Genomic DNA, 26,206 nt, shown 5'->3' on the forward strand with positions numbered 1-26,206 from the left:
TTATTTATTTAAGTGGTTTACGGCTCACCACCCGTGGGGAACTATTTTTGAAGACCACACATTTATTTCACCATTAAATTTGACCTCCGTATATATTTACTGTAATGCCTACTTAACGCCTCTATATTGATTTTATTGGGTTCTGTGGGAGTTTAATTGTGGGATTGGAGATAATATAAACAAAACTCAAGAGAAACAATTGTTTTTATTTCGTATTTAACATTCGGTCATTCGATTCGATGCTAACGAACTTAGCGTAAGTTTGTTTTATTACCGCTTTTAGTAACATGCTGTAAATGTGATTTTTATTTTCGAAAGAATACTTTAAACCTTTGTTCGATATTATTCCAAAAACAAAAAAAATGTTGCCATCGCTAAGAATTCCAACACATGACAGATAATAAACCTACAAATAGCAATTGTCCATACCTCACTCTAGATAAATTTAAATTAATTAATTCCTACTAGTTAAGGACAAATTGCTTCTACATAAATATTAAACTTTACTTAAATACCACATAACGCTCACACAAAAAATATCTACCTGCTTTATCTTTTTAATGCAGATGTGTAAAAGCAATATGCACGTAAAGCCTGCGTCTAACTCTTTCCGGTATCGGATTGCCGACCCAGGAACACACTATTCTTTCGTATACTTATAGGCTATAAGTATACGACTTACGAGGGAATACTGTGTTCCTGTGTTTCTACGCACAACTTTACGTTCTATAATGTCTTCAACGCAGATAGTTATTCTTTTTGGCCATCGCCGTGGCCGAAATTGTAATGAAAGAACTTCGTCATCATTCCTAGCTTCTAGACATAGATAAATAAAGTTTTGCGTTGAAAATATACCTAGTAATTTGACAATTAGACACCATTTATAATAGAATGCATATATGTGTGCTATTATGTCCTCGTATCAATTATTTTACCCACTTACCGATTTACGTGTTCTGACTCCGTGCAGTGCATATAATAATAAATATAATAGTTTTTACTAGTTACACGAAAATCAGCCGGAAACGAAAGCTTTTGTGAATAGGTCACGATAAACCAAAAAAATTTTTTTTTTGGTTGTACTTTTAATTATAACATATAAACATTTTGCTAAAGTATCAACTTAATCGAATGAGTACGTTGCTTAGGAATGTCCATATAGGTCTTAACCAAATGTGCAGAGGTTGCAAAAAATAGGTTATGTGTGCTGGGAGACGTTCGCCGATGATCGGTAAGTTTTGGACCATGAGTGAAGCCGAAAAGGTTTTTTAAAAATATTTTTGAGGGCGGGCAGAGATCTCCGTTCGAAAGAATACTTTAAACCTTTGTTCGATATTATTCCAAAAACAAAAAAAATGTTGCCATCGCTAAGAATTCCAACACATGACAGATAATAAACCTACAAATAGCAATTGTCCATACCTCACTCTAGATAAATTTAAATTAATTAATTCCTACTAGTTAAGGACAAATTGCTTCTACATAAATATTAAACTTTACTTAAATACCACATAACGCTCACACAAAAAATATCTACCTGCTTTATCTTTTTAATGCAGATGTGTAAAAGCAATATGCACGTAAAGCCTGCGTCTAACTCTTTCCGGTATCGGATTGCCGACCCAGGAACACACTATTCTTTCGTATACTTATAGGCTATAAGTATACGACTTACGAGGGAATACTGTGTTCCTGTGTTTCTACGCACAACTTTACGTTCTATAATGTCTTCAACGCAGATAGTTATTCTTTTTGGCCATCGCCGTGGCCGAAATTGTAATGAAAGAACTTCGTCATCATTCCTAGCTTCTAGACATAGATAAATAAAGTTTTGCGTTGAAAATATACCTAGTAATTTGACAATTAGACACCATTTATAATAGAATGCATATATGTGTGCTATTATGTCCTCGTATCAATTATTTTACCCACTTACCGATTTACGTGTTCTGACTCCGTGCAGTGCATATAATAATAAATATAATAGTTTTTACTAGTTACACGAAAATCAGCCGGAAACGAAAGCTTTTGTGAATAGGTCACGATAAACCAAAAAAATTTTTTTTTTGTTTGTACTTTTAATTATAACATATAAACATTTTGCTAAAGTATCAACTTAATCGAATGAGTACGTTGCTTAGGAATGTCCATATAGGTCTTAACCAAATGTGCAGAGGTTGCAAAAAATAGGTTATGTGTGCTGGGAGACGTTCGCCGATGATCGGTAAGTTTTGGACCATGAGTGAAGCCGAAAAGGTTTTTTAAAAATATTTTTGAGGGCGGGCAGAGATCTCCGTATCGTTGTTTGTTTAGAATAAGATTGAGTTAAAACCTATGTGCTAGTTATACATACGCACGTATAGGTTTACAAATACGAATCCAGGTAGGACAATTAATCAAAAAATGTTTTTTCAACAATACACAAATATAAAATGAACATTAAAATTAGAAGGTCTATTTTTAATCTTTTATATATAAAAATCTGCATAAGGCGACATCTATGAACGAAGTGAGAACACAATCTCTGAGATATATTTTTTAAAAACCATGCTATCATCTTTTAAAATATCAATGTATCATGAAAATAAAAGACTAAACTATTAAAATAAATAAATAATTACCTAATGTCTACTCGTAAAGTAATAAATATAATGTGTTATTTATAATTTAATATGGTGTAAAGTATCCGATTTAATGATAGAACGAAATGAAAGATTGTCTGAAAAGGAGTAATGGAATGGACGGAAAAATGACGTTTGTCGACAGTTTTGCTTTGTTATCGTGCCGAATAATTTCAACATTTTTTAAGAGACAAAATTTATTGTGTGCTAGTGCAAGTAATTTTCATATGGATAATAAAGATGAAGCGAAATCAAATATGGAAATTGTTAACATACCACCAATTATTTCCACCTACCGGCAAGCATTGCATACTTTTGATGAAAAATTTAAAAGCGATATTTCGACCAACTTGAATAAGTTAAAACGAATGATGGATAATTTAAAAGCCGATGACCTAGGTTTTGATCAAAACCTCAATAACCCCTCAGCATGGAAAAGACCAAATAAAGCGCCTTGCACATACATCGAAGTGTTTCAAAATAGTTTAGTGAACATGAGTATATTTGTGTTGAAGCCCGGGTTTAAAATGCCTTTACACGATCACCCGCATATGCATGGACTTTTAAAAGTAATATCTGGTGCTGTAAGAATAAGAAGTTTTACTGAATATCCTTTAAAAGAAGTAGCAAGTACGATAGACTTCGCTGCTCGTGCGAAACATGAAGCAGCGCGTATAGCTCAAGGTATCCATAAACGTAGAAGATTGTTTGCTGAAGTATCGCAAGACAATATATGTCAGGCTAATTCCGAGACATGTGTTCTGACTCCTACAATATCTAATTACCACGAAATAGAAGCTTTAAATATGCCAGCTGCGTTTTTTGATATTCTTTCGCCACCTTACGATACGTTAATACAGGATGTTGGTCCAAGAAGATGTAGATACTACTATGTAGCAAACGAGATAAGTACTAATGTTGTAGAATTACAAGAAACTAATGTGCCAGAATGTTTTTATTGTGATCAAGCACCATACTTAGGGCCCATGCTTATATAGCCATAGACTAGAATTAATTATTTAGAAATTAAAAAATAGAATTCCTAGATAATTTGGAGAGTTACCAAGAAGACGATGTTGATCTCATGATCTCTGCCGTCGAAAGTAACTTGAAACATTTAGTGCAAATAATTTTGTGCCTTTTAAATATTAATGCCAATAAAAATATTCTTAGAGGAAAAGAATTAGGGAGCATTTTGGGGTTTTATATTGTAGAAACTTGTCAAATTCATTACAAGAGTTACCAGCTGGATGTAAAATTGTGTCTTTATTCTAATTGATCAAATCAAATAGATTAATAATTGTATTATTTCTAACAACACCTCAAGCAACATGACTAATTATTTTTTGAAACAAAGTATAATTGTTTCTTAAATATGTCAAAATTTAGTATAAGAGAAAGTCGTTATAATTAAATATTTGCAGAAATTGTCTAGATTGAGGTAGTAAAAAGAAAACATATTCAGAAATGTAAAGTGTGTTTAAAGTTAACAAACAATGCAAAGACCTTGCTATTAATCTGAAATAAAAAGCTAAAATTCTCCATAGAAATCCAGCACAACATACAGTATTAAATAATATAATCAGACTATACACAATGTTATTATGTACCAAATGTATAGTATGTTACTTTATGTGTTCAGTAAGAAACAAAACCAAATCTGAAATCAAACAATACATTCTAAAAATCATACTTTCAATCATTAACTTCATGTTTGTTCAAATAAGTTTATAAAACTACATTTGCTCTAAATAAAAAAATAAAAAAAACTACAACAATTAATTATCTACATTCTATAATAAATCGCTACAGATAAAAGAAAATCTAACAAGAAACAATAATAATGAAAAAAATTTGTATGTTTAGTAAAAAAATGAAATGCTGTTTTAAAACAACATGTAGGTGTATATAGTAATGAATTAATTCAACATCACACAAATTGTTATGAGGCTTTGTTAGCCATTAAATTAATAAATAGAAGTTTGTAGTTTTAATCACAGAAACCGTAAGTATTTTAGATAGATAACATACACCATAATGATTATTTGTTTGGTTTTTTTTAAATGTTTACCAAAATTAGAAATCAATGCTAACTTTATAAATATCTTATTCTAATTTAATGATAATGCAATGTTTTTTTTTTTAATCGGTGACTGAATGTATTAGGTAAAACTACATGACTAGTAACTTTTGTTATTATTCTATAAGGCATTCCATACGTAAACATCTTTTAATGTAAACAGTCTTTTGTTTTTATTATGTCAAATGTTCTAGCAGATTACAATGTTTTTTTTTTGTAATAATTCTCCCAAAAACAAAGATTGCTTACAAAATAAGATATAATGGGATATAATAAAAAAATGTGTGCATGATACATATTAATTTCACTTATATATAATTTGTTTTCTTCTCAATCAAAACAGTCTAGAATTTTCTTTATTTATATATAAACTATGTAATATTCAGTGTGTTGTCAATAATTAAAAAGAATTGTCACCATGGTATACAGCATAAATGCTTTTAAAGCTATAATTTTGTCATAGTGATTAAAAGTAATTAATTATATATTTAAACGCATGTTATTTAATCAGTAAGACGGAAGATCTAGTTAGCTCCATCACATTAGGATAACATTCCAATTTCTAAAAGTTCAATTAAACTCGATTGGATGATTATGCTTATAAAATAAGGCAATTTTGTAAATTAATACCTGATCTCTATATTATATTAAATTTTACAGTCATGTTCAATATACACTTATAAAATGTAAATACACATATATATAGTGTTTTCACGTTTAAATATATTTTCTTAGGATTAAGTTCATTGGTTCTTGTTAATAAAATCTTAAAATTTGTTACTATTTATTGTTTTTATTTATTTCGTTTAAAGACTTGGACGTAAAAATATCTTGATGTAAAAATAATCAAGATCATATCTGCATCATTGAATAGATAATATTATAAATTTTGAGAAAGTATGGCCCTGTGAAACACCTGAATACTGACCAATTGATTCAAACCCAGGCATGCTCGAATTTTTAATGAGGTTATTTTGCATTATTCCTTAATCAAAAAGAACAACAAAATTTAACCATGCATAGTAGGTACAGTAGGTAGTTAGGTGAGTAGGTATATACTTATTTAATTGCATATACTTTTAATAATGCCAAAGACCTTAGAGAAGGAGCGATGTGAAGGATTATCGAAATCTGTTTTTATTTTATATAAGGAAAACATTTTTTTTAAATAAAAATCCCATTTATTTGATAAGAGAGCTATATACAAGCTATCACTCATCTCATATCTCATGAATTTCCATTTAAATTTATTTTTCTCAACAATTTTTATCACAATATTTTAAAACAAAACAAAATTCCATAGATAAAACAAATAGCAATGTGTTTCACTGATATTTTATAAGGTTAATAAAAAAATAATAATAATATTAATGATTTATTGAAATATAACAGTACAGCATGAATTAAACGATTTGAACACACAATTGCACATAAAAATATTAGACAATAATTAAAAAATTATAATGTAGAGGATAGAATTTCAAAAATAGATTTTACTTCACAATCAGAATAAGGCATAACATTTCTTTTAGCACCTATTCTATATAATTCAAACATTCTTTTATTTATACTTTAAAATATTTTTGTGACATTTGAATAATTCTAAAAATAAATGAACTAAATATTACTCGTGATGTTTTTCGTTAACAAAATACATGTTGAAAAAAAATATTTTGTTTTTTGTAAAAATAATTTATCGCACGCCCGAGATTAACCACACCTAGATCAAAATATAAACGCGATAAATGTGTCACGAATATTCGTATCGTAATTTTATCGCAGTTTTGATAAAATGCTTTTAAGCATATTTGTATGTCAACGTAACCATTCGTAAATATATGAAAGAAACGGGCAAAATAGTTGCCCAACTATGCCTTTTAATATAAATAATCAAATGCTGTATGGAATTAAATTTAAGATTAACACTTTAATCATTATTCAATATGTTTACATAAATAAAAAAAGTAAGTAGATATGAGAAACAAAAATTAGCTGCCTAGAAAAATGTTTATACTATTATTCTTAATATTAAATATTAAAGATCTGTAACTGGAATTATTCCGCATATATTATTTTTTTATTTATTTTAAAGTGTAGTAAAGGTAAAAACAAAGATTACGTTATTTATTTAAAAAAATTAAAAACTTCTATCATATATTTGTTTATATTATGAACTTAAATTAAATATTTGTTATAATAAAAATCCCTATTAGAAGTTAACACTGTTTTAGGTCTTTAGCACAAGACATTTTCAATCTAGCAAAATTAATATATAAAGATTGGATCAAAAAAATAAAAAAAGTTATACGCTCAGAATGGCTGCCAAATAATAAAACGTTCAGAAAGTTTTTTTTTTAAATATTTATATCGATATGAAGAAGGTCAAGCGTGAATAAAATACATTCATACTTTTACTGTTACTAAAATATCTTTATTTATATGTTGTTGAATTTGACGTCGTGTGGTAAAGACCTTCAATAAATACATGTTACTTTTAAAGTAACCTTCACTGTTCCCTTTTTAAAAATTGCATATAAACTTAATTACAAATTGTGATATAATCATTTTAATTTATATTCTAATAATCTATTTGTATTGATTGAATTGTAATGTACATATATTTATATATTTTACGTTACGTTGTTCACCTATATGTCATGAATAAAAGTTTTATTATATAGAACTTATTTAAAGAAGTCATACATACTAAATACCAATAAAATAAATTTTCTATAAATTAAACTTGATTTTGGTTTGTTAATTGACTAAATATTATATTACTGAAAATACTATTTCGACCATTATACAAAGAGAGCTAACAGTTTTTATTTTAATTTTCATACAACCTTTTTTTTATAAAACCTTTGTGCATAAAAATAACACAATAAAATTAAATAAGGCAATTGAATGCAGAAAATACCCGACTAGTAAAGCGTTGTACTGTTCATAATCTCATCAGACTAGTTACTTTCACAAACATCATTGATCAAAGTTATTATTATTCAGTGCTCTCGAATTCTTTAATAAATTGGACGGTGAAAAATAAAGTTACATTTAATCCATTCGCAGGTTTCGGGACATACGAGTAATAAACGTTATGGTAACATTACAATATAAAATAAGCACCATGGCAAGTTGAATATTATAATTAATTTTCATTCAAATTATTCCTTTACAAAGGTATCTAATTTTTTTGGCAATTATAATATCAAATAACCAATATGGTACCTTGGATATTATAGATTTTAATTCTAACCATGTTGATTCAAAATTTCAAGACATTCTCATAAAAAAGTTGCACAATATATAATTCGGGTATTTTAACAATGCGACATGCATTTATCAAAAATTGAACTAAAGGTATATTTTTATAACTAATGAAATGTAATCTAAAAGTGAATTATAATGCAATGACAAGTGTGCAGTCGACAGAACGCACTTGATATATGACTTTATTCAACAGTAAAACAGCTTATATCTTCTTTTTAAATCCTAATTCATGTATGACATCCACATTTGTATACAATACATATTTTGAATACCAAATTATTTATTTAATATTTTTTTATGGTATAAGTTGGTGGACGAGTATTTGGGCCACCTCATGGTAAGCGGTCACCATCACCCATAGACAATGACGCTGTAAGAAATAATAACTATTCCTTACATCGTCAATGCGCCACCAACCTTGGGAACTAAGATGTTATGTCGCTTGTGCCTGTAGTTACACTGGCTCACTCACCCTTCAAACCGGAACACAACAATACTGAGCATTGTTGTTTGGCGGTAGAATAACTGATGAGTATGGTACCTACCCAGACGGGCTTGCACTAAGTAGTTGTTTTATTATTTATCTAGATACATATAGAACAATATGTATGTATTTTAATGCGAAAGGAATAAATGTAACTTCAGGGACTTTCTAGTTGGTCGTCTAATTACTAATGATTTATATTGATTATTAATGACTATTAAAATAAGATGAAGTGTAATGAAAATGTTTAGAAAGTACTCTGCCAATTGGTTTATATGAGTTACGATTTATTATATTTTCAGATCACTATAACGTAGATATAAACTATTCAGGTAATTCCGGCCTAGCTCCGACCCCTCCGGCTAGATCGAAAACTGCTTGGGCAACTTCGGCTGCCAATTTATCTGCTGTCTGTAATAAAATAAAAAATGGAACGATTATTTAAAAAGCTTGGTTGTTACTATATGAGATCAAATTATAAAAAAATATGCATTTGAAATATGTTTAACAATAGTAACAATCTTGTTACTCCTGTTACTCGACTGCATAGAGTCAGTAACTCTTTTGTGGGGCAATGTATACGCTTCTACAACAGGATCCCAGAAAGCGTTCAAAATGCTTCTGTTGCCAAATTTAAAAAAAATGTTAAGGAACGCTTGTGTGCAAAAGGTTACTATACAATTAGCGAGTTTATGTTTGATAGCACACCTTGGGAATGAAACTTATGTATCTTATTAATTTGACAAAAAAAAAAGACCCGCTGAGTTTCTTTCGCCGGTTCTTCTCAGGTCAGGGTGTTCCTTTTTCCGAACCGGTGGTAGTGTTTATTTGACAATCAATAAGTAAGTGTAATGCTTCTATATTGAATAAAGGAATTTGAGTTTGAGTAATATAAAAAAGTTATTTACACAAATGTGTGATAATACAGAGAGCTTATGTTAGCAATATTTTAAAAAAGAAAAAATGTGGAGTAGCTATTGTTTACCATGATGATCCCACACAATATTGTAATGAGCTCTATCAATTACATAAATTTGGAAAAGTGTGAGTTACTGTTCGGTATGAATGAAATGCAATGAGCAGATCTAACTATATAGTTAATTTATATATATAAATTTTAAGTTATTGACGCAGTAATAAGCAAGTCTGTTAATATTGATACCTTTTTTTTTAAATTATAATAAGTGTATAAATTTTAATAAGCTGAGATGCCTTAGTGCTTATGCACATGTTGCATCTTAACCGATGATTGCGGGTTCAAACCCAGGCAAGCACCACTGATTCATGTGCTTAATTTATCTTTATAATTCATCTCGTGCTCAGCGGTGAAGGATTACATCGTGAGGAAACCTACATGTGACAAATTTCATAGAAATTCTGCCACATGTGTATTCCACTAACCCGCATTGGAACAGCGTGGTGGAATATGTTCCAAACCTTCTCCTCAAAGGGAGAGGAGGCATTTAGCCCAGCAGTGTAAATTTACAGGATGTTTGGATTATGTAAATAAAGAATGTTATTCCTGTTGCGATGGTACTGATATTCCTAGTCTAGGGTACTAGTGTAGTACTAGATGTACGTATAGAGAATGCTGACCTCTTGCGTGTCGGCCTCTGCGTACACGCGCACGACGTCCTCGGTGCCGGAAGCCCGTACGAAGGCCCGGCCGCTCGTGTACGGCGAGACGAGATCGTCTATCTTCGTCTGCAGGCCCTCGGGGGCCGTGCACTGGCGTTCCGCGTCAGTCGTTGAGATTACATTACGGTCCTTGAATGATAAAGAATATGTCTTGTAACGTTGGTAACTGTTAGGACTTAGGATGTACTTACAATAATGTCATTTTTAAATTAACATGGTTATTTTTATCATTACAGTTATTAATAAATGGATTTTCATTCGTTGAAGCTCGATAGTTCAAATATCTACGAATGTCTTGTTTTTAATAATAATGACATTGTTTGTAGAATGTAGCCATTGGTTTAATTAATTGATGGATTATATGATGATGAATGAATTTGGTTGAGCATTTGTGTTGACAGTGTAACTCTCATTTGGTTGGGATTGTATGAAGAACCAGCGGTCCTGCTTCTTATATCTTTTCAGTGAGGGTAGTCAATGATTGTAGTGTCAATGATTGTGCACATATTTGCATCATTACTGCTATATCAACCTTGCACAGATAACTAGTCTCCATTGATTTGAACCAAGGGGACATTTTAAGTATTTTTTTTGTTTTGACAGTGACCTTGAACTGTTTGTATTGCAAGCTACATATTGATATAGTGAACGTAACGACCTCTTGCGTTAGGCCAGTGTACCTGGCGCACGCCAAAAGACGGAGAGGGTACCGCTGATTTTTTAATGGGTAAACCCGGTGGATTTGGGCGCAATCGGCGTCAAGGGAACCGGGTAGTCACACACCCCCCCCACATTCCACCACGTGTGGGAAGCGCGTGACGCGTTTATCCAGCGAGAGATATAAAGGCCTACCTGCACGGTGACCTTGAGCTGCCGGCAGGGCAAGTCCCGGTAGAGCGCGGCCCAGGCGCGCACGTCCAATCCACGCGCACGCAGCACGCTTTCCACCAGGAACAGATCGGAGATGGCGTCGCCCACCGTCTCGTTGGTCGCGTCGATGAAGTTCAGTAGCAGCTGTGCCGCTTTGCGCTGCTCCGCTTCACTGGAACACAAGCATATAAATATTACATCCCCTCTGACATATGTTGACTTATCAAGTATTGAAACTGTTACATTGTCTGTGACAAATCCTCTCTGACATATATTTACTTATCAAGTATTAAAACTGTTACATTGTCTGTGACATATGTTGGATAATCAACAGTGTAATGTATCCGCTTCCCTGGAACACAAGCATATAAATGTTACATCCTCTCTGACATACATTGACTTATCAAGTATTAAAACTGTTACATTGTCTGTGACAAATCCTCTCTGACATATATTGACTTATCAAGTATCGAAACTGTTACATTGTCTGTGACATATGTTGGATAATCAACAGTGTAATGTATCCGCTTCCCTGGAATACAAGCATATAAATATTACATCCTCTCTGACGTATATTGACTTATCAAAGTATTGAAATATACATTGTCACAGGAATACAAGTATTTAAACGTTACATCCTCTCTGACATACATTGACTTATCAAAGTATTGAAATATACATTGTCACAGGAATACAAGTATTTAAACGTTACATCCCCTCTGACATATGTTGACTTATCAAAGTATTGAAATATACATTGTCACAGGAATACAAGCATATAAACGTTACATCCTCTCTGACGTATATTGACTTATCAAAGTATTGAAATATACATTGTCACAGGAATACAAGTATTTAAACGTTACATTCTCTCTGACATACATTAACTTATCAAAGTATTGAAATATACATTGTCACAGGAATACAAGTATTTAAACGTTACATTCTCTCTGACATACATTGACTTATCAAAGTATTGAAATATACATTGTCACAGGAATACAAGTATTTAAACGTTACATCCTCTCTGACATATATTGACTTATCAAAGTATTGAAATATACATTGTCACAGGAATACAAGTATTTAAACGTTACATCCTCTCTGACATATATTGACTTATCAAAGTATTGAAATATACATTGTCACAGGAATACAAGTATTTAAACGTTACATCCTCTCTGACATATATTGACTTATCAAAGTATTGAAACTTACATTGTCTGTGACATATGTTGGCTAATTAATCATCATTGTTATGTAAAAAAAAATTATATACTTTTATCTCGAGACAGATAATTAATACACAATAAGACATATATTGACTTATCAAGTATTGTAACTTACATTGTCTGTGACATATGTTGGATAATCAACAGTGTAATGTAAAAAAATACATATAATTATATACTTTTATCTCGAGACAGATAATTAATACACAATAAGACATATATTGACTTATCAAGTATTGTAACTTACATTGTCTGTGACATATGTTGGATAATCATCATTGTAATGTAAAAAGAAATTATATACTTTTATCTAGAGACAGATAATTAATACATAATAAGTACTTTAAATTGTTTAACAATTTTCCGAAACTCTTTTTATTTGTCTAATTAAACCTAATCACTTGCATTGTTAAAATTTATTTTGTCATACTTTTTTGTCAAATTACTACTTGAAGTGATTGCATGACTGTACATTAATTGACTGTATATTGATTTGATAAATAATCCTTTTTCCACACAGCACCACAACAAGGGATCGATTTGAATTAATTAACATCACATAACATAACACACAATACCAAAGTTCATTTATAATGGTTCATATCTTACCCTTCTTCAGCGATCTTCCTGACTACATTCTTAGCTTCTTTGCTGTAAACGACAGTTCCATGACCGTTCGCCTCGAAATAAATCCCGATGTCGTACGAAAGCGCTGCGTGGTGGAGATGTTTCACACCCGTCTTCACGCACGTAACCGGAATTTTCTGGAAAAAAATGTATTTATCTTATAAAATAAATGTTGTCTGAATCAAAATAATAATAAAGTTTTTGAACGTATAATCACTTTAAAAATCTGAGAAAAAGGTTTGATATTTTTTATAATCAATAGATCTAATCTCTGTAGATAAGTTATCCAAGTATCTCTCTATTGTTTATAAGAGCGAGTTAATTAAATATATCCTCAATTTTTATTTCTTTATTGTGAATAACAACAACAACAACAACAGCCTGTAAATTCCCACTGCTGCGCTAAAGGCCTCCTCTCCCTTTCAGGAGAAGGTTTGGAACATATTCCACCACGCTGTTCCAATGCGGGTTGGTGGAATTCACATGTGGCAGAATTTCTATGAAATTTGTCACATGCAGGTTTCCTCACGATGTTTTCCTTCACCGCAAAGCACGAGATGAATTATAAAGACAAATTAAGCACATGAAACAGCGGTGCTTGCCTGGGTTTGAACCCGCAACCATCGGTTACGATGCACGCGTTCTAACCACTGGGCCAGCTTGCCTTATGGGCCATCTCGCCTTATATTGTGAATAAAGGAAAGCGGAATCCTTTTTTTATGACATAGATGGCAAACGAGCTCACCCGATGGAAAGTGACTACCACCGCCCATGGACATCTGCAACACCAGGGTGCTAGCAGATACGTTGCCGGCCTTTAAGGAAAGGGAACGCTTTTTTGTTGATGGTTCCCATGTCGTATTGGTTCGGAAAAACCGCCTTAAAAACCAACTCACCAGTTCCTCAGTGATGTACCGCGTGGAGGCTCCATTAGCGTACGCGGTCTGCACGAGTCCGATGCGAAGTTCCTGCGCTCCACAGGACTTCAACAGTTCCGTTATGTAACTCGCCAGGAGGATGGCGATCTGATCTCCGTCGAATAAATGGATTTCATTCCTGAAACGAGGCATAACCATATTAATCATTCATTATATAAATGTACTAAGAATGAAAAATCAATCGATATTTTTTTAATATAATTTAATGTAATAACTGTACTTAGTAATATAAATATTGGTGTAGTCCGACACAACTAAGATGTAGCATCGGCAAATTCAATAAAACCGATTACTGCCGATTTATACAACGTGTAGAAATAGCTCCATATCGCGTAAATCGACACTATTTGTCGCTAAAGATTCCCGCATCAGTTCAACCCGAGAGAGCAAGCGCATGTGAATCGACGTGTCAAATCGACGATTATATTCATAGTCATCATACTGTCATGTGATATTACAAGTTATTACGTTAGCGTAAATATCATATTCACGACACAAATTAGATGTAGCATCGGAAAATGCAATGGAATGAAAATAAAACGCTATTCGTCGCTATAGATTCACGCGTCAGAAAAAGCAAGTGTATGTAAACCGACGCTCCAAATTGACGAATATATTAGGTCATATGATATTACAAGTTATTGCGTTTGTGCAAAGATCTAATCGCATGAGAAATAAATATTGATAATTTGGTATAGCGTACTTAATTCGGATGTAATCGGTTACGAATTTTGCTGATGCTACATCTAAGTTGTGTCGTACTATAGATCTGTTTTAAATTAATAGAGTTTAGACTGTTTAACCATACCATGTAAGTTTACATACAAACATTTGTCTAGAAGGTTTTTCTAAAATCCATTTTAATGTAAACCGCCGCAAGATGGCGTTGCAAAAATCATAATAAACTTTAACTTTCAAGTGGGTTTTTACAAGCACTTTTGAATCGTCATTTAACAATTAAGTGAAGCTACCACCGGTTCGGAAAGTAGATTAGGACCGGCAAGAAAATCAGTAGTTACTCTTTTTCAACATTTTAAAAATACAGTTATATTAGTTAAATACAATTATATATGTATGTAATGAATCCTGCCTGGAAGTCAACAGGTATTAATTCTATACTTTTTTATCGTCTAAAGCAGCTATAAGACTATACTGTTCAACCAATCGCTATAGCAATTGGTATGTTCATACAAAGGCAGTGCATTGTTATATATTGCTACTAGGCTATTTGACTGGTTTTTAAAATCAATTTTATATTATTTAGTAGAGGTTAAGGAACCCCGTAAAAGTTGATTTTATTTATTTCTAGTACATATTTGCCGAAAAATATCTTATTAAAAAATCCATATTTAAATAGCGCGCGACAACGCTACTTGGACAATATGGCGCTGCAAAGGGGTCGGTGACGCCACTTTGCTGTATTTTAATCTGTGGTACATATAGCAGAAAAGCAAGGTTTACAAGAAAGTGACTTCATCATAAGCCCGGCCAATCAGGAGCGTTTTGTGTCACTTGACGAACGTTTGAAAAAATGCATTTTTATTTATTGATATCTGAATAAATTAAGTATTATTTTCAACTTTCGTTAGTAAATAAACATTTTTAACTTATAATATACAGTGATTACAATAATTCAAAATTTATTTTTCGCATTGTCAAATAGCCTATTATTTATTAACATAGTATATCATTTAATTTAAATACATACTTGTCATCCACATAATAATATATGAGGCGGTCTCCGTCTCCGTCGAGGGACGCCACCCTTTGGAACGGCACGTGTTCAATTCCGACCGGCGGTTTCTGGGATACCTTGACGAAGTCCGCACCGCACTAAAAAATGAAAACAGGTATACATTATAAAAATCACTATAATTTGACACAACAACAAACAAACAACAACAACAGCCTGTAAATTCCCACTGCTGGGCTAAAGGCCTCCTCTCCATTTGAGGAGAAGGTTTGGAACATATTACACCACGCTGTTCCAATGTGGGTTGGTGGAATACACATGTGGCAGAATTTCTATGAAATTTGTCACATGCAGGTTTCCTCACGATGTTTTCCTTCACCGCTGATCACGAGATGAATTATAAAGACAAATTAAGCACATGAGACAGCGGTGCTTGCCTGGGTTTGAACCCGCAATCATCGCTTAAGATGCACGTGTTCTAACCACTGGGCCATCTTGACTCATTAGTATAGAATTATAGATATTTATATAATATCTTACATTCAAATTCAACTTCCCGCCATTCCCGCCGAGGTTACAGAGAACTAAATCAAGCTCTCCGTCTAAACTCTTTTTGATGATATTCAATTTCTTCCCACCGACGCCATTAGCGCCGTCCACGTAAAGCGTAGTATTGTAGTCGCCGACCACTGGCAGCTTCTGGCAGATGTTTTTGAAGGCTCCGACAATTTTTTCATAATAACCTTAAATCATTTAACATAATATTAGTTCATATTGATACTATATTTGTTAGTTTTTATGGAAGAAAACACTTTATTGTAAATGCCAATGTTGTCAGACTATCGAAATACGTAAAATATTGTTTATTGACACATTACATATTTTTGAATATTATTTAATACATAACAAAATCAATTTTAGAACTCACAAACTTCAAAAATCCTTATAGTTCAACATATTGCATGTATCATGGAAATTAATCAATAGGCTATTTGACTGGTTTTTAAAATCCATTTTATATTATTTAGTAGAAGTTAAGGAAGTCAATAAAAGTTGTGTTTTTTATTTCTAGTATATATGTATTTGCCGAAAAATATCATATTAAAAATTCCATATTTAAATAGCACACAAAAACGCTACTTGGACAATATGGCTCTGCAATGGGTTCAGTGATGTCACTTTCCTGTATTTTAATCTGTGGTACATATAGTAGAAAAGCAGTTTACAAGAAAGTGACTTAATCATAAGCCCGGCCAATCAGGAGCGTTTCGTGTCACTTGACAAACGTTTGAAAAAATGCATTTTTATTTATGGATTTTTGAATAAATTAAGTATTATTTTCAACTTTCGTTAGTAAATAACAATTTTTAAGCTCTTAATATTCACTGATTACAATAATTCACAATTTATTTTTCGCATTGTCAAATAGTCTATTCTATGTTTCTTATACTCTACAATATTTTAGTAAGTAATAAGTATTGCCAGTTAAAATATTTCAAACTACTCACACGTGCTGTGTATGTATTACGAATGTGTGTGTTCACTCTTATACACATGCTAGTATGTTTATAATATTTAAAACTACTCACACATGCTGTGCATTATTATGAATGTGTGTGTTCACACTAACACACATGCTAAGATGTGTATAAGTAAAATTTCAAAATACTCACACATGTTAGTATACGTATTATGAATGTGTGTGTTCACACTAACACATACATGCTAAGATGTGTATAAGTAATATTTCAAAATACTCACACATGTTAGTATACGTATTATGAATATGTGTGTTTACACTAATACACATGCTAGTATGTGTATAATATTTAAAACTACTCACACATGTTAGTGAACGTATTATGAATGTGTGTGTTGACACTTACATAGTACGTGTATTCGTGTGAGTGCTGATTAGTTATATGACTAAAAATATTTATAAAATACCTTCTTCAGTGGGTGTCCCGTATGTGTTGTCGTTACGACACTTGACGCAGAAGTGAAGCATGGGAGTTGTGACGATGCCGAATTCCTTTGGCGTTCCCTTCAAAGCCATCACTCCGTGGACAGCGGCCGCGGCGAGGCGGGGACTTGTATATCTATTTATTTCATAAAAAAAAATTAAGAAATTAATTTTAACAAAATCTGTTGCTTAAGTATTTAATTAAAAATTTTGTGTCCAGTCAACTAAGAATACTTTTAATTCCGAGTCCAAGAAAATAGTTGAAAATATTAATTGTTAAAAATTAATAAAAAGCCACTTAAATAAATTCCTAACAATTAATAAGTAAGTAAAACTCATCTTCTTGGGAAAAAAATAAAGGCTATTTGACTGGTTTTCTAAATCCATTTTATATTATTTAGTAGAAGTTAAGGAACCTAGTAAAAGTTGTGTTTTTTATTTCTAGTACATATTTGCCGAAAAATATCATATTAAAAATTGCATATTTAAATAACGCGCGAAAACGATACTTGGACATGCGGCGCTGCAATGGGGTCGGTGATGTCACTTTCTTGTATTTTAATCAATGGTACATATAGTAGAAAAGCAAAGTTTACAAGAAAGTGACTTCATCATAAGCCCGGCCAATCAGGAGCGTTTTGTGTCACGTGACAAAAGTTAGAAAATTCGCATTTTTATTTATGGATTTTTGAACAAATTAAGTATTATTTTTAACTTTCGTTAGTAAATAACAATTTTTAAACTCATAATATACACTAATTACAATAATTCGCAATTTATTTTTCGCATTGTCAAATAGCCTTTATCTTTCTCTTCAATATATAGATAGCAACTACGTGCAAGCGAGAGGTACATACAAGTGACGTCATCACCAATCCCATTAATTATGTGTACCGGTAGTATTTACCTTGTGTCCATGCCTATGTAGACGCTTGCCTTTAGAGTCATGTCCGAGTTGACTTGTTTGATAATTTCCGCGGTTGTTGATTCTAAGTCATTGTCACTGAAAAAAAAAAAACAACAAAAGATTTCAATCATTTTTTTTTATAAAACAAACATTCAACATTTCGTATCATAATATGTAAAAAATATGCAAACTAGGGGCTTTCAGATTTTTATTTCATAAAGTAAATGGTACTTAGTAAGATAATAAATTTAATTTTACTGACAGATACATAACAAAAGAGTCTGAAAATAGAAAATTTAATTTTATTTATTTATTTTCAATTTCTAGACTGTACAAGATTGACCTTTGTTGGAATTTCCATTTTGTCTTGTTATGGGAATCAGGGAGAGTGATCGTATTTGCCTGCGTACTCATGCACTTTTATTAAAGTTTAAACTTTTATTAAAGGTCTTATTAGACCCGCACTGATGGACGGGGCCGAAATCAGTCAGGATGATATTAGTATCATCCTGACTGATTTCGGCCTCTAAAGCCGAGATGGCCCAGTGGTTAGAACGCGTGCATCTTAACCGATGACTGTGGGTTCAAACCCAGGAAAGCACTGCTGATTCATGTGCTTAATTTGTCTTTATAATTCATCTCGTGATCGGCGGTGAGGAAACTTGCACGAGTCTAATTTCATAGAAATACTGCCACATGTGTATTCTACCAACCCGCATTGGAACAATGTGGTGGAATATGTTCCAAAACCTTCTCAAAGCGGGTGAGGCCTTAGTCCATCAGTGGGAAATTTACAGATTGTTGTTGTTGTTGTGATATTACCTGACATTAGCAAGCCTTGTTGCAATTTCCTCCCAGCTCTGTTCCAACATTTCACCGTCTGGATCGACGAGTTTCACACCGTTGTCTGGTTCAAGGTTGTGCGACGCGGTTATCATGATGCCAATTGTGCGACCTTCAAATTAGGAGGAAATGATTATGGCTACTTTTAAATAAATCGCTCAAGTTGACAGGGATAAAAAAGTTGCAAATGGGATAAAAAACATTTGCATACGAATATTTTGAATTAAAATTTAGACCAAACGTAAAGAAGTGGCATTTTTATTTATTTTTATGACATTAACGTCTTCTTCTCTTATTAAGGATTGGTAATTATTCCATCTGAGTGAGAATTAGAGGATGCGGCAGAATATCATCCATCATATGCAATTTCGTTGATTTTCCTCATCGGCTAAGATATGAATATAAATATCTTAATAGAACTTACTCGCATAAGTAATGAGTTATTTGCCCGTTAAAACAAAGCCATCGGAGCCCCTTAGTCTTACTTATTAAAAATCTATCCTAATCTTAGAAATGATAATATATTTTTTATATTATATGGTATGACATCGGCAGGCGGGCGTTAAAATGGGTCAAATGGTCGACCACCGACATTATCGTTTGAAATTTCAACCATTTCTTATATACAAATTGGGAACCGAGATGTTATGTCTCCACTGGCTTACTCATATTTCAAACCGGAACACAACAATACTAAGTATTACTGTGTGTCGGTAGAACATATGAGTGGTCGGTATATGGCGAGGCGGGCAAGCACAAAGCCTTACCACCAAATACTCGCTTATTTGTACAGACTAATGACTTCAGTGTAGAGCCAACTGCAATTGCGAGGTCGTTGGTTCGATCGAACACTAATGTGTTTTTGACGTGCCTTTTTTTTAAATAACGATACACCCACCACAAAGGTTTTACATAACTTAATTTACGATATATATCAAAATTCCTACCATTTTTGACTCGAGATCGAAGAACTGCAAGGAGTCCCATACGATATACTACATGTTCGAGGAGACTGGCTCTGTTGACAAGAAAAAAAAATTAAAACATTCTATTTTCAATTTTTACATATCACTATTCAGTTTTTCATAATAAGTAGTATAATTTTGTACTCAATCACGCCAGAACGGGTCATCGAATCGAAACGAAATTTGTCATGTCAGTTCTAATTATTCATTGTCGTATCTGCACAATACTAAGGTTGTCTTTTTATTTGCGTGTCGATTTAGTCACTATTTATAAGGCTGCAGGTGAAACTATCAGAAGTATGTACAAACATATAAGAATCTTTAAGCTCTACATTGTACACTTCTAAGCTCTATCTATCCTATATCACGCTTTTAGTTATTTTCAGCATGATTTTATTTAAATAATTATTTAGTGTAAAAACGATCGATATATTATTTACAAAGATATTTTTGTTTATAATAAGAAATATAAAGTCACATGTACTAATAAATTAAAATAACATTGTGGCGTAATAAATCTTATATGTGTATATTATTTATCGATGATCAAACATTGCTGTGTTTTCTCAGAACAATAGTGACAGAAAGAGAAGAATCGGAAGCATAACAGGGTTTTAAACTATAGAAGCGGCACGCTATGATGGCTGTTTTGACGTTTGCCCGCTCATGAAGTTTCGTATTTAATAAATAATTACATCAAAGGAGCAAATTGATGTTCTTTATTGTCAATAGTGACGTACAGTTAGTCATAAAATTTATCGAATGTGATTTCTAAATTAAAAAATAAAAATATTAGGGTACCCCGAAGATAACTGTTTTTTAGAAATAAATGTGAAAATAGATAATATTTTAGAAAAACTTGAAAATATTTTTATTAAACCTTTTTAATAAGATACTTGCAACAAAAACTTGAATTAAATTACTTGCAAAAAAACAAAGATTTGAATATATTATATCGATAATAAATTTACATTTCACATTACTTTTTTAATGTGTCAAAACGGCCATCGTATCTTGCCGCTAGTATAAATCCTAATAATTACTGTCACTTATATTTACGTCGCAGATTATTCTGTAGTACTTTTAAAATCAAAGATTACAGAAGATTATGGACGAAAATAATGGACAGCAAGTCCGCACCTTGACCAACCTTTTTTAATTTGATCAGGCATAAAAATTATGGACTAACCTTCTCGAATGAATTACGTGGAGAATTATACTGAAAAATGTATCAAAATTACAATTACTACAAAAACTAAACCAACAAAAGGCTACACAAATAAAAAAGATTGATTTAAACTTATATTGAATAATCCTTAGACAATCGCATAAAATCGTATTTATAATAAATATTACCATTTATACTATACTTTTGACTTGAAAAAAAATAATGAATATCATTACTTTGACTCAGTTTTAATCTTAGCTGATGTTCGTGTAAACTTGTTTGAATATTTATTTATATACACAAATACATATACAAGTTGAGTTTCGTATGCAAACGAAATAAAGGTATGTGAAGGAAGTATTACACATCACAGCGCTACGTATCGTAGGCGGATGTGTTGACTACGCCCAATCTACGACTCACGTAGTCAACGATAAGTGTAAATGGCGTACCATCGTCTGGGAAAAGACCCCGAAGGTCATGTCACTAGTGACCTAGTGACTGCAAGCAAGAAAAATCGATGCGAGGAGCATTCTAAATATTATGCATATCTTACTTAAATTATAAATACGAAAGAACGGCTAATCGGGAGATTTAAATTAAATTTGTATATCATCATTACATAGTAGGTAATAGGTATGAAACAAAGTCCCTTACCGCTGTCTGTCCCTATGTATGGTTAGATCTCTGATATTACACAACGGATTTCGATGCGGTTATTTTTTAGCACATAGAGAATATAATACATGGACAATATAAGGAAGAAATACTGATAATTTTTTAAGGTATCTGCATTGCTTCCTTGCTTGGCCGGGGCGAGTCGCTAGTATATTTATAGATTATAGCCTGAAATAGCTAATAGGGTACTTTTATATTTAACATCTGAAATACCCCCTTCCCCCGCCTCATCCCCTCAAACGTTGACAGAAGATAGAGTATATATAACCTCACATCTATATTATTATCAGTAGTAATTGCATTATCAAATTGTGATTTATTATTGGCATTAGTACGATTGATAACCATTCTGTTAGAAGATTCCTGTGAAATGTAAACTGTATATGGTATATATTATAATTGTTTAGTTGATTCTAATAATATTTTTTAAGTTACAAATGATTCAATAAATCTGATTAATTAAAATAGACCAACCAACACTAAATACCACCAAACAAACAGGAAAAACAAAAAGAAAAATAAAAACATCAAATCAAAGCTTTGTTCATGTTCTATAATATTATACTTTTTTCAAGTAATATATAAAACTTATGACATTTTACATGATCAAATAAAGTTCAAAGTACGGAATGTAGATTCTATTATTAACAATATATTGAGGAGTTTTAGATAATTAAATACAATTTGACTAAATAACTGTTTCATTATAATCAGTAAACAAAATAAAAAAAAAATATAATATTAACAAAACAACAAATCTATAATGTACGCAGTTAATACAATAAAATAACTGATAAAAATATTTTCAGACAGATTCTATTTAAATTTGTTCTATATTGATAACAGAATTCTTGTACTTGGTATTACTAATGTACTAAGATTATTTATATATCTAGATAGTACTACAAAGAGTACACTACAAAAGAACTCAAACAAGTGGGCCAATTTAATTATCTTGTTACGCTTGACACTCTCCAAACTACTATACCAGTGTGCACTAGTAACCTATATATTTCGCTCATTTTATTTTCTGCTTCGACAGCCTAAGATGTATTAAATTATCAAAACTAATATAGATTACCATAGAATCAGGTTATAATTTTAATTCTGATAAAACCAATATAGATATAGATTAAATGATTACAAAACCACTGATTACATTAACAAGAACAGTCATTACTCTTTGCGTAATGATAATTGTATACATTTTTTAGGTATGTTACAAATGGTTTATATATCCGCAATTGTTTTTAAAGTGTGTTTATAGGAACTGTTACATAAATACTTTTTAAACTCTTTATTAAAGCAATAGTTCTAATTATACCGAGGTTATATTCATGCATAGTTATATATATTAATATTTGTTTGCCTTAATTAATTAATAAATGTTGATTTAAGCTTATTAACTAATGAACCAATAAAAGAGAAATTATGAACTAACTGTGTCTTACGACATTGACTGTTGCATATTATAAGTTTTAGTAAATATATTTATGTTTATATTATTATAACCTTATTTAGATTCCAAGCTATTGTTAGTATTGAATTTCATTATTATCACTTCAAATAAGGTAACAACAGATAGACACTTTCACATATAATATAACAGTATTTGCAATAAAATTTAGACCATATTTTATGTAACAAGAAAATAAAAGTGTTCCATTAAATTAGACTACTATTACTAAATTTAACTATAAATAGAACTGAATATAAATAAAAGAGTATTGATAAGGATATATGAATTCAAAGAATTTAAGTGTTTGGCTGAATGCCAATATACTTCAGACACACCTTCATAGTGCTAAGTGCAAATATATTTGAATGAATACCTGTTTAATTACAATACTCTGTGGTTATTTTGATAATGTCACTAGTGTTTTTTTTTTTAATTTATTAATAAGAATATTAAGTGCATGTCCTGTACTAAAATAGCCTTAAAAATTTAATTGTCACTAAAGTCTTTGTCTGTACATGACCTCATAGTAAGATATATTTACTATATATATTTTATTATTATTTAAATGTTTGTAAATGATCAGCACAATATATCAATTGGATATTCATGTTAATGACTAATTAGATATTGTGTAAACATTCCTTAATTAATTCTAACGTCAGACTTGCATTATACCGTACATAGACGTAATTATGCAAACAAGGTCTTTTTTAATCATTTGCACTTTGTATCACATATGAACTTTTAGACATTGAGACATGAATGAATCTGTGTATTTGTTTTGGTAGTACAAGGAGTCACTGACCATAATATCGGTTACTTCCCGTTATAAATTACACAATAAGTGACTCACGAAGCATCCAATATAGAATAGTAAAGTGTAAAAGGATATTCGCATCCTTCGCAAAATCTGCCTACGTGACACTTTAAATACTTGTGAAAGTAAGAGCACAATACTGCTGTAATATTCCTATTTCAGCTTTAATTTGTTTCATATAGAGGAAAAACCCTTTATTGACTATATATTAATATATAATGACGGCTATTACTCACTTGGTACGGAATCCGGCAGTGCCGTATTGTATGAAAACGTCGGTTGTTTTTGGATGCATTTCTCTAGCGAACGCGTACACTACTCGAAGGCTACTCGGCGGCATTGTGGCTGGTGAAATTAATTTATAAGGCCGCGTAGCACTCAGGTACAATCACTTGGAATCAACAAACTTGATTTCTACATTCCCGCTATGACAGCGGCACTAGCAGTAGCAAGTTATGACTATTTTTGAAATGTCGAAATGTCAATCGGTTAAACGCTAACCGGCCACTTCAAAAAGTTACTACATTTGTCAAAATTATTATAAACGGAAACGACAAATGCATACCAATTCAATCTTATCACATAATACTCACCGACTATCTATGACTTCTTTATGATGTCAAACTCAAGTTAGATAAAAGTTCTGCTATTAAGCTCTAGATGACGCTACAAAATGCAATGTTAGTTCCGCTATTCAAATATAGACGACGCTTCGTATTGTGACACAGCCCGAATTCACATGTCTTACTTCCAAGTTTTAAATTCGTCTTCATCCATAAAATTGTAATAATAATAAAAAAGTTAATAATTATTAAATAAAGAAGAAATAAAAACAAAATTTACACTAACTGTTTATTACTTGAAATATTTCATACAATATTTTAATGATATGTTTGTAATAGTATTGGGAAATGACGCCAGTTTACCAAAAATTAAAACTTAAAAACTATTAGCTATCTGGGTTGTAATTCCTACAGATGTTTTTATTAGTTTCAAACGTCATAAAGCACTATAAAATGTAGTATATTTGCATATTTAATATAAGAATTTTATATCAGAAAAAAAAAACAAAAATGAATAGCCAGATAATTTGACAGACCAGCTCTTCGAGTGGAGCCCCATTATAAGCATATTGGCATACATTTTACGTATTTTATAATCAAAATGTCTAACGAAGAAGAAAAGCTTAGATAAAAAATCCTTTGATTTATATCTTCCATGGGATTTGCCCACAGTTCTGCTATATTATGCACTACAAGCAATTTCATGATTAATGTATCTTTGGATATATGTAACACAATACTATTTCATTTCACATCTAATATTCACTTTAATGTAACTTATAAAGTTCCGATAGCAACTTTACTGACCTTGAAAACACTATTTTTATAACACCATAACGATCATTATAAATTATTCAAGATCCTCGACCAATGATATCCTCCATTCAAAGATTCTTTTTGAAATAATATTGTTGCATATCCGCAGACTTGCTATCCAAGCTATTAGTATCTTATATATGGTATACATTTTGGCTTACAAATTGATGTTAAAATGTTCCTAGTCTTAGAATGGCTTCTACATTAAATTTAAGTCTTTATTTATCCCATCCTGCTCCGATATATGTACTACCTGATATTATTTCGACTCACACATTAGGAATTATCACGCTACCGAGAAGAATATTCATAAAAAGTAAATAATATTGACCATGTGTGGAAATTCCTACCTCTATTATTGGACACAATGGTCCTGGCAAAAACGACGAATGCTATACATTATATCTAATAATTAGAACCTTCAAAACAAAATATAAGTAGTTTTCTTATATCTTCAAATGGATTCTGACAAGCTTTGCCTGAATGAGTTCGTTCGTTGGAATTTATGAGTCAATCTGCACATAAGTTTTTCAGTATATTTGTAATCACAAGTAAAAAGAAAATATGTTGTTTA

At 31.5% G+C, this 26,206-nt stretch overlaps 2 protein-coding genes across 2 annotated transcripts; one reads left to right on the forward strand and one right to left on the reverse strand.

Moving 5' to 3' along the window:
* Positions 1-2,635: 2,635 nt before the first annotated feature.
* LOC124539655 (2-aminoethanethiol dioxygenase) lies at positions 2,636-5,484 on the forward strand. The gene has a single exon (XM_047116956.1). The coding sequence runs from the start codon at positions 2,708-2,710 to the stop codon at positions 3,617-3,619; it is 912 nt and encodes a 303-aa protein (XP_046972912.1). The 5' UTR covers positions 2,636-2,707; the 3' UTR covers positions 3,620-5,484.
* A 2,700-nt stretch (positions 5,485-8,184) lies between these two features.
* Positions 8,185-24,725, reverse strand: LOC124539656 (phosphoacetylglucosamine mutase). Its single transcript, XM_047116958.1, has 12 exons — positions 24,490-24,725; positions 20,114-20,184; positions 19,146-19,278; positions 18,324-18,419; positions 17,401-17,552; positions 15,994-16,196; positions 15,469-15,593; positions 13,719-13,878; positions 12,805-12,959; positions 10,946-11,135; positions 10,052-10,222; positions 8,185-8,866 (listed from the first exon to the last, which is right to left on the reverse strand). The coding sequence occupies exons 1-12, from the start codon at positions 24,591-24,593 to the stop codon at positions 8,780-8,782; spliced, it is 1,647 nt and encodes a 548-aa protein (XP_046972914.1). The 5' UTR covers positions 24,594-24,725; the 3' UTR covers positions 8,185-8,779.
* Positions 24,726-26,206: the final 1,481 nt, after the last annotated feature.

The sequence above is a fragment of the Vanessa cardui genome, chromosome 23, assembly GCF_905220365.1.
Source record: "Vanessa cardui chromosome 23, ilVanCard2.1, whole genome shotgun sequence".
NCBI lineage: Eukaryota > Metazoa > Arthropoda > Insecta > Lepidoptera > Nymphalidae > Vanessa > Vanessa cardui.